Here is a 10202-nt window from a genome sequence, read left to right as displayed (position 1 = left end):
TTGTTTTCAGAATGACAGTTGTGGTTTGATCAGCATTTCCCTCGTTACTAGTGAAGCAGAGCATCCTTTCCAATGTCTACTGGCTGGCTGTATTTCTTCCTCTGCGACGTGTCTTTTTCAACTCTGCCGATAAGCATTTCAATCCTCACTTTACTTGACCTTCTTGTCGCCTTTGCCACTGTTGCCAACTATAGAATTTTAGGTTTGAAATTATTTTCTGTTGGAATTCTGCAGACAATGTTCTGCAGCCTCTTAGAATCCACGGTTGCTATTGAAAAGTCCTACGCCATGCTGATTCCTGATCCTTAGTATGCGACCTGCTTTTTTCTGTCTGAAAGTGTTTAGGATCTTCCCTTCACCTCTGATATTCTGAAATTTTATGACATGCCTTTCATGAGTCTCTTTGTGCCAAACCCCTTTTAATCAAGAGACTCATGTTTCAGTTCTGGGAAATCTTATGTAGTTTTTCTTGAGTAATTTATTTTCCTGTGTTCTCTCTTTTTTGAACTCTTTTGGTTGGATGTTAGATTTTCTGGACTGATTCTCCAAGTCTTTTTCTCTTTTCCTTCTCTCTTGCTTTCTTTCTCTCTCATTCTCATATTATTTCTCTTGATTTTGATTTACAACTCTTCTATTGAATTTTAAATTTTAACCCTCATAGTTTTTATTTCCAGTTCTCTGATTGTCTAGTTTTCATGGCATCCTCAGAAAGATGCCCAGAGAGGGGGGTCAGGGGTGTCTAAAGCGGCCTGGGCTCCTCACTCTGCCTTCCCCCTCTCCCCTGAAAGCCTCCTCTGAGGTCCCACATGGCTCCTCCAGTCTGGACTCTGGTGCTGCTGGTGGGGGCTGCCTGGGGCCAGGACCACATACCTGTCCCTGTCCGGTAAGCTGGACTGAAAAACGAGGGTTGGGGATGCTCTGAGGAGTGAAGGGCAAAGTTGGGGGATGCAAGCAGGCTAGTGATGAAGGGCACAGACCTGAGGAGGAAGGCGGGAGCCCGATGGGATGGGAAGAGGATGGTGAACAGAAATAGGGGTCCCCACAGCCTCAGAGTCTAGAACTGAGGGGTGTGAGAACTCGGTGGGAGCAGAACAGAGCTGAAATGTGAGGAAGGAGGGAGGAGGTACAGAGCTGGGGAGATAGGTCTGAGGATGGCAGAGGAAGAGAAAGAGGTTGAGCCCTCAGCATGGAAAAAACCTAAGGCAGACCCAGGGAGAGAGAGACTTCAAGTAGGAGGCAACAAGGAATGATGGCTGGCTCCGTGTCCTGGAGCTTGCATGAGGAGATTCGAACAAGGAGAACTTGAAGAACTAAAACAAAGGGCTGCTCTATGTGGCCCACGCCACCTGGGGAGGAGCGGCAGTTTCTCTGGAGTTTGTAAGGTGAAGAGAGGTAGTCAGTCCCTTTGTTAGTTATTTCTATGTTCAGCTGCATGTACTTGGGGCAATACCACCCTCGCCACACACCCAGAAATACAGGACCTATATATTCCCTACTCTATGGGGAAAATTTGGGCTATAGGACAAGAAGACCTCAACCCAAAAGAAGGAGATTCCCCAGGTGTAAACTGATTCCTCCTCACCTGAAACCGAACCACTCCTGATGTCCAGGGCATAGAGGGATGGAGGGTACTAGTGGAGATGTGAGGAGCTCTCAGAGAAGATACATGTTCGGATATAGATGAGAACTTAAGGTGAGCTCACAGTTATTGAGGCTTATAATTCTTGATAATGACAAGTATTGTATTTTGTTATTTCTGCAAATTAATCTTAAGGAAAGAGAAGCCTCCAGACCAGAAGCCAGTCGCCGACAGCTCTAGGGATGACTGTGAGTTGAAAATCAGGACTGCTCAGACCTTCTCTCCCTCCCAGAGAGGTCACCCATGTGCCCTTGGGGGCAGCCTTTAGGTGACAGAAGGTGGAGGGAACTATGGAGGAGTCCAGTATAAGCCCTGCCTAAGATTCACATTCTAATTAACAGCAACAACAACAAGTATATGCTGCCCAGACAAAGCCTGTCTGCCCCCCAGAATCCAGCCCCCAGGACCTCAGTTTGCTATCTCAGATCTAGACATTCTGCCCACCCCATCCCACTCCTGCCCTGAATTTCTCCTAAGAGATGACTTATTTCTCAGATTCTCTTTCCCAAATCTTGGACCCTAATCTTAGTGGCCACCTTCTCTAAGCTTAGCAGCCCTACTAACCCCTACCTGCCCAGTTTGGCTCTGAAGCTGGCCCTCTCCTCTCTCCTGGCCTCACAGTGGCCTTTTCTTCCCAGCCATTATCACCCAGTGTGATTTTGAGGACAACTCCAAACCCTTCTGTGATTGGACACAAGTGTCCACAGATGATGGGGACTGGACTCGAACCAGCGGGCCCTCCCCCACCGGCAGCACTAGGCCCCCTGGGGGGTATCCCAATGGAGGTGAGGAAGCCTAAGGTTTAGAGAGGCAGCTGGGAGGTGGGCACAGTCAGATCTGGGTGGAGGAACCAGGAAGGCAGCTGGGAGTGGGCTCCTGGGCTCTGGGAAAGATGTGGGGGCAGCCCTTGAGGATGGCAGAACCTCACCATCCTGAGCTCTGCCTCCCCAGAGGGCTACTTCCTGTACATGGACTCGAGCACCTTCCCCCGGGGCGGAGTGACCCGTCTGCGCAGCCCCCGAATATGGGAGCAAGGCCCCCTGTGCGTGCACTTCGCTTACCACATGTTTGGACTGTCATGGGGCGCCCAGCTCAAACTGCTGCTATTCAGGGGCACCAAGGACAAGCACCCCCACCTGCTCTGGAAACACCTTAACACCCAGAGCCTCTCCTGGATGCCCACTGCTGTCACTGTGCCGATAGGGCACGCCCTGCCCAGCCGGGTGAGGCTGAGGGCAGAGCCTGGGGCCCCAGTGGGAATCTGGATGTTGGGGGACCTGGGAGGGGCTGGGACAATGAGGGGTGTGGGGATGCTGGGTCATCTGAATTCAGGCAGGAAACTGGGAGCCTGAGACAAAGGGGCTCACAGGATAGGTGGTCCCTCCTCCCTCCCACAGCTGGTATTTGAAGGAGTAAGGGGCAGCACTGCTTACCTGGACATCTCTTTGGATGCCATCTCTGTCCATCGTGGCTCCTGTAATCAAGGTGAGCCCCTGTCCCTCCTCCTCTTCCTCCCACCTCGCCCCATCATCTGCTCAGGGTGACAGGAGTAGCTCAGGGACCATGACCCTAGTTTCTTCCAAAGCTGAGGCTACTTTCTTCCCTCTACTTTCACACCCTCTACCTTTGACTCTTAAAGTAGCCACATCTAGAGAGAGGTTCTCCCTTAACAGAGTTGTGGTGATACCTATGCTAAAGTGACCAATCATTCTGGTTTGTCTTGGGCTGTCCATATTTTAGCACTGAAAGTCCTGAATCATGGGGAACCCTTAGGCCTGGGCAAACCTGGATGTTTGGTCACTCTGGCTGCTACTCCAGATCTATCCAAAATTATCCCTCTAAGCTGATGTTAGAGATTTTAGGGGATCAAATTCAAGGGAGGGAAAATGCTAGAAGCTGGGTACAAGAAACTAACACTGAGCACAGGCCCTGTGCTAGATGCTCCCCTCAGACAATCTAATTTACAACATGCAGATATTGTTTATTCCTAGTTTATAGGTGAGGAAACTAAGGTTTGGGCAATTTAAGTAATCTATGCCAGGAATACAGTTGCTAGAGAGTGGGACTGTAGCTGGCTTTCCAGTCCTTTGTGGCTCAGATTAGGACTCCAGACTGAGGCATGCTCTTCAGGGCCTCCTTCTCTCGGTAAAAATAAAATCTTTCCTCCTTTCTTTCCCCTCAGTCTGCATAATGCGTACGTGTAGTTTCGACACTCCAAATGATCTCTGTGGCTGGAGCTGGATCCCAACAGCCTCTGGGGCCAAGTGGGTTCAGAAGAATGGGTCATCAGGGGTGTTGAACGTGGGGCCTGAGGATGACTTCTCCAGCCCTGGTAGTGAGTAATGGCCACACTCCTGTCCTCTGACTTTCTGGGCCTGTAGTGACCTCACAGGAGTTTATGATGTTTGCCTGACAACCCTACAATAATAACTCTACTTGGGACAATCTGGGGTGAACCCCAGCAACCTCAAACTTCTATCAGCTCAAGTTACCTGGCAGAAAGCAGATTCCAGGCATCCAGCCAGATCACCCTATTGCCACCCCACAATCACCTTTCTTCTGCATTCATCCAACAAATATTTATTGAGTACCTACAATGTGCCAGGTACTGTCCCAAGCACTTAAGATATATCAGCTTACAAAATAGACAAGAAGCAGTGGGGGGCCAGGGGAAGAAAGTTCCTGAAACAATAAAGAAGTAAATTATACAGTTATAAGATAAGCAGTGCTGTCAGAAAAATACAAAGTAAGGGGATTAGGAGTGCAGGGGTAGGGTGGGCTGTACATCTTAAATAGAGCAGTCAGGGTAGGTCTCATTCAGGTCACATATGAGTACCAATTTGAAGGAGGTAAGGGAGTGAGGCATGAAAATTTCAAAGGGAAGAATGTTCTAACCAGAGGGGCCAGCCATGCAAAAGTCCTGAAGTAGCAGCGAGCTGGTGGGGATTGGGGGTGGGAGGCTGTTGAGGTATAGCAGGGAGCCATGTGGCTGGGATGGAGAGGATGAGCTCAGACAAATCCTAGGAGGGAAAGACCATGTAGAGCCTCGAAGGCCGTTGTCAGGACCGTGGCTTTTATTCTACATGGATGGTGAGCCTTTGCAGATTTGGAGCAGAGGAGTGACTTGATCTGACTTATGTTTAAAAGGATCTCCTGGTTTTTGTGTTGAGTATCCACTGAAAGGATGGGGCAAGGGTAGATACAAGGAGGTCATTTAGGAGGCTTTTGCAATAATCCAGGTGATACTCTTTCTTCCTCTTCTGTTCCATCCATGTCTATCCATAGCTTCTTTTCCCCCACCTCCCTGTGCTCTTGGCTGGGCTTTACTTCTTCTTCCTATGGTTGACTCTTTTCTTCCCTCCTTCCTTCTCTTCCTTCTCTCTTCCCTTTCTTCCCTCCCTCCCATCCTCCTCTCTTCCTTTCTCCCTCCCACGCTCCCTCCCTCTCTCCACTTTGGCTCCTTTTCTTTCCCTCACAGCAACCACCTCCTCTCTCAATCTGCCCCACACAAAGCACACTTTCAGCAGTCACTGAGTGCACGCCATGCCAAGCTTCACAAGTCAGAGAAGATCATGCTGCCTAATTTCCTCTCCGAGTTTCTACCTCTTCTTTTTCCTCCTTCCCTTGGCCTCGCTCTATTCTCAAGCCTTTCCCTTCCTACCACCTTATTTTCATTTTCTTTTCTCTTTATCTCCAGCTTTCCCTCCCCCTACTCCATGGCCCTTTCTGTCCTATCCAACTAACTCCATATTCTCCTTCCTTTGAGCTTTTCTGCTGCCTGAGGTTTGCCTTCTGGAAAGACCTTGAGAAACCCCCACCCATTTGTATTCTAAGCCCTTGGAGAGCAGGGCAGGACCAGTCCATCTCTGTGTCACCCCCCACCCCCACCCAGCATTTAGCGCCCTAACCCATGCCCAGCAGTTTAAGTAGATATTGTTGTTGTTGTTTTAGAGTTTCTCTCTCTTCCTTTTTCTATCTTGCTCAATTATATTTTTTCACCTTTCCTTTCTTTTTCTCCTACTTCTCTATTTCTCAAATGTCCCAGTATCGCCACGCCTTGCTTTTTCTTTTACCATTTACCATGCCCTTTCCTTCCCTTTCCCTCCTCCTTCCCTGTTGTTTCTTCTCTTTTCATTTCTCTCCCACTCCCTCCCGTTCTCTTTTTCATCCCTCTCCTCTCCCTTTCCCGAAGTCCACCTTCCCCGGGCCGGAGTGCGCTCATCAGACAGGCCCGCGTTCGACTCCGGAACTTGCACGCACACAGGCGCGCTGTCCGCAGCGGCCTTAATTCCTCCCACTCGCACCCCCTCGCCCCGGCTACCAGTTGCGTCACCGAGCGAGGTCCAGGTCGATTGGCTGCCTAAGCTGGTGGCAAAGACAGGGTCGGGAGATGCTAGCCCATCTGTGTCAGACCAGCCGTCTTTCACCGGTTTGTGTGAATTGACTGTGTCCAGTGGGTCAAGAGAACAAAGACATTATGAGTCTGAGGGACCTAAAAAATCAGAACCCAAAGGATAAGGCTTTGGCTGCTGCTTCTGGGAGGATACCACTTTTCATACGGTGACGCCCACTTCCTTACCTCGCCCTGCCAAGCACTTCTGGAAGGACTGAAGGCGTTGGCCAGTCCTGAGACATGTGTAGGCCCACCTCAGCGCTGGCTGATTCTAGGCAGCTGTTGGAGCTCCCCAGGGCCAGGCCTCCTGCCCTTGCAGGGCCCGTCTGGGTGCCATACTCCCCCAATTTCAATCACTCCATCTTATTGACCTTTTGCTTCGCAGGTGGTTTCTACATGCTCCTGGACTCCAAAAATGCAAAACCAACGCAGAAATCTATCCTCCTGAGCCCCCTGAGCCAGTCATCTGGCTGTCTGAGCCTGTCTTTCCACTATACACTCCATGGCCAGTCTCCTGGAGCAGCCCTCATTGTCTATGCTTCCGTCTTGGGTGAGAGCGGCAAAGTCACAGGATTTACATTAACCTGAGGCTCATCCCCCAGGGTCAAGTTAATGGGGAGATATGGGTCTAGGGAAATCTGGGCTATGTGCACGATTATTCCACAGAGTGGAATCAAGAGCCGTCAGGGTACTGGATTCTAGAAAAATAAAGTGCCAGGAGGTGAGAGAGAACGTGCTGCATTCAGGGGAAGGGAATACACTACAAGCATTCCCTTTGCTGCTTATCCTTCTGAGTACAAGTTTGAAGTCATTTTCCAGTCCCTGTAATCCCATGTCCTCACATTCCTTTCATTGCAGGTAGCATCCGGAAACACACTCTTTTCTCAGGACAATCTGGTCCCAACTGGCAGCCTGTTTCTGTCAATTACACAGGCCAGGGACAGATTCAGGTATAGAGGAGCAAGAGGTCGGGTTTCCTTGCCCATGGTAGGCACCCCTGATATTGAAATGGACTGAGGGCCTGGGCACTGGGAACAAAGTGCCTGGGTCCCTGAATAGAATAAAATCAGATGGGGGTTGGGCTTTGGGGCTGTTTTCTCATGCCCGGCCCCCTCTCCCTCTCTCTTCAGTTTACTGTGGTGGGCGTGTTTGGAAAGATCCCAGAACCAGCTGTGGCAGTGGATGCAATCAGCATTGCTCCCTGTGGGGGTGAGAGCAAGGCCCTGGGAGGCCCAGATCTCTTAGAACCAGGGGTGGGATGGGGGAGGAATAGAGAGCATGGCCAAAATTTCTCAAATTTCCCATTTGGATCCCTTAGAGAGCTTTCCTCAGTGTGACTTTGAAGATGATGCCCATCCTTTCTGTGACTGGGCCCAGACATCAGGGGATGGTGGATACTGGACCAGAGGTAGTAAAAATATGCCTATCCAGCATACAGACCCCTTCGGAATGTTATTTAACAGAGGTGAGGAGATTGAGGACCCCTTGAACCAACAGATTACTAAATCTGCTCCCAGCTGGAGGGCTGGCTGATGTGATTAATGGACCGATGTTGTAGGTAGTAAAGGTAAACCAGCAGGTATTTATTGAGAAATGCCATGGGGCCAGGGCTGTGCAGATGACAGAGGTAGAGTGAGTTGAGGATTCTTATGGCTGTGGAGTCACTGAAACCCCCAGAAAATCCAAGCATCTCACTTCACTGAGCTCAAGGCTTCAAAATCCACTATATTGTTTTCATTCAAGATATTTACTGGTGCAGCCAACAAAGGAATCTGAGTTGCTGGTTTTATTTTCTCTTTCTTTCTGATCCTGCCATATTCAGTTAGAAAAGTCCAAAATGAGCAAACAAAACAAAATGCTACAATGTGGAGAGTTTGGGTATTTGCATCAAATCCCCATTTGGAAAACAAGGTGTTACTAAAGAAATCAACATTAGTCTTGTCGTGTGGAGGTTTCTCATCTTGTCCATTCCTTTCTTTTGCCCAGAAGGTGGCTTTATCTACCTTGAGGCTAACAACTTCTCCCGGGCAGGCCAGTCTTTCAGACTGGTGAGTCGGCCCTTCTGTGCTCCTGGTGCTGTCTGTGTGGAATTTGCCTACTACATGTATGGCCTTGAAGAGGGCACTAAACTGAGGCTCCTCCTGGGGAGTCCTGCAGGCAGTTCCCCAACTTCTCTCTGGCAACGCATTGGGTCTCAGAGCCCTGACTGGCTGAATGTCTCCATCACCATCCCTTCAGGACATCAACAGCCCATGCAGGTGAGAGAGTGAGCCCTATAAGTATGTGTGTGTGGGGCATGGTAAGGGGGACATAATGCCCAGTATCCGGGAGCACATCCAAGGCTGAGAAGATGGGAGGCTGGAAGAACAGAGCAGAGGTGAATTTGGTGTTCCTGAGAAGGCTGCAGAAAAGAGGCAGGGCTAGAGTTGGACTGCTGAGGCTGGAACAAGGTGACATTTTGGCAGAGATGCTGAGGTGCCGGGGATTTACTTTCATTTCTATTTTCCTTCTCTCTCCCTCATTATTTTTAGTTGATACTTGAAGCCATCAGAGGTACCAACACTGCCTTTGTTGTTGCTGTGGGTTTCATCTTGATCAATCACGGGACCTGTCGAGGTATGACAGAACCCAAGACCCCAGAAAGCGGACAATGCTCTGGGATGACCATCCCTTGGGTTTCTCTATACGTACTGCTTAAAACGCAAGTCCTCTCTTGTGCCTGAGTTCTCAAGACAGCTTTGTTTTCTGTATTCTGCCCACCTCTACCTTCTTGGCCCCATCAGGATGCTTACTTGAGTGGATGTGACTTTGGTGCCATAAATTTCTGTAATGGGATCCAGAACCCCTTACCTATTGACTGGTGATCCTGAAGGGAAGACTGATATCCTATTCATTTTGTGTTTCCTGTACCTGGCACAATATCTGATATATATTAGGAACAGTGGTTGTTGAGTGTTTGTTAAGAGAGTGAAGATAAGGTTGGTAGTGGAAGGAGGGGTGTGAATAAGCTATCCCTTGGATCCTACCCACTCCAATTAGATGTGAGTGAAGAAAGTGGTGGTATGATTTTGACTAAACTCCAAGGATTTTTTCTTTCTTTGCAGAACCTGTGCCAACAGTGCTTCCTTCCAAATCTGCTGGCCCTTCTGAAACTCCTCTCTCCACTGAAAAACCTATGGCCACCACAGGAAAACCTGTGGCCCCCACAGAAAAACCTACTGTCTCCAATGAAATATCCACCATTCCCACAGAAAAGCCCACTGTCCCCACAGAAAAGCCCACCGTCCCCACAGAAAAACCCATCTTCTTCACAGAGAATCTCACCATTTCCACTGAAAAGCTCACTGTTCCCACTGAAAAGCCCACTGTCTCCACAGAAAAACCCACTGTCCCATCTGAAGAGCCCACTGTCCCAACAGAAAAGCATACTGTGTACACTGAAAGGACTACTGTCCCTACAGAAAAGCCTGTAATATCCACAGAAAAGTCCACTATCCCTACAGAAAAGCCCACAGTTCCCACAGAAAAACCCACTGTCCTACCTGAAGAGCCCACCATCCCAACAGAAAAACATACTGTCCACACTGAGAGGACTACTGTCCCCACAGGAAAGCCTATAATATCCACAGAAAAGTCCACCATCCTCACAGAAAATCCCACCATCCCCACAGAAAAGCCCACTGTCTCCACAGAAAAGCCCACTGTCTCCACAGAAAAGCCCATTGTCTCCACAGAAAAGCCCACTGTCCCCACAGAAAAGCCCACCATCCCCACAGTAAAACTCACCATCCCCACAGAAAAACCCACCGTTCCCACAGAAAAACTCACCATCCCCACAGAAAAGCCCCCCGTTCCCACAGAAAAGTCCACTATCCCCACAGAAAAGCCCCCCGTTCCCACAGAAAAGCCCACTATCCCCACAGAAAAGCCCACCGTCCCCACAGAAAAACCCACCATCCCCACAGAAAAACCCACCATCCCCACAGAAAAACTCACCATCCCCACAGAAAAGCCCACTATCTCCACAGAAAAGCCCACCATTCCCACAGAAAAGTCCACCATCCCCACAGAAAAGCGCACTGTCCCCACAGAAAAACCCACCATCCCCACAGAAAAGTCCACTATTCCCACAGAAAAGCCCACTGTCCCCACAGAAAAGTCTACGATCCC

General features: G+C 49.5%; 2 protein-coding genes across 2 annotated transcripts in view; both read left to right on the top strand.

Moving 5' to 3' along the window:
- The first annotated feature begins 806 nt into the window (after window positions 1–806).
- Window positions 807–3183, top strand: LOC105299787 (zonadhesin-like). The gene is made up of 5 exons (XM_011371689.1): window positions 807–850; window positions 1766–1827; window positions 2278–2424; window positions 2591–2862; window positions 3037–3183. Exons 1-5 carry the CDS (start codon window positions 807–809, stop codon window positions 3181–3183), a joined length of 672 nt encoding a protein of 223 aa, XP_011369991.1.
- Window positions 3184–3829: 646 nt separating this feature from the next.
- The window catches only part of ZAN (zonadhesin), a 30273-nt gene continuing 23900 nt past the window's right edge, over window positions 3830–10202 (top strand). Inside the window, exons 1-9 of the mRNA XM_011371687.2 lie at window positions 3830–3974; window positions 6418–6582; window positions 6891–6982; window positions 7163–7241; window positions 7351–7453; window positions 7969–8290; window positions 8564–8648; window positions 9137–9168; window positions 9667–10108. Coding sequence (XP_011369989.1) covers window positions 3830–3974; window positions 6418–6582; window positions 6891–6982; window positions 7163–7241; window positions 7351–7453; window positions 7969–8290; window positions 8564–8648; window positions 9137–9168; window positions 9667–10108 — 1465 coding nt within the window. The remainder of the gene's footprint in view (window positions 3975–6417; window positions 6583–6890; window positions 6983–7162; window positions 7242–7350; window positions 7454–7968; window positions 8291–8563; window positions 8649–9136; window positions 9169–9666; window positions 10109–10202) is intronic.

The sequence above is a fragment of the Pteropus vampyrus genome, unplaced genomic scaffold, assembly GCF_000151845.1.
Source record: "Pteropus vampyrus isolate Shadow unplaced genomic scaffold, Pvam_2.0 Scaffold193, whole genome shotgun sequence".
Classification (NCBI taxonomy): Eukaryota; Metazoa; Chordata; class Mammalia; order Chiroptera; family Pteropodidae; genus Pteropus; species Pteropus vampyrus.
Note: the sequence above shows the minus strand (reverse complement) of the source record. Positions and strands in the feature narration are given on the sequence as shown.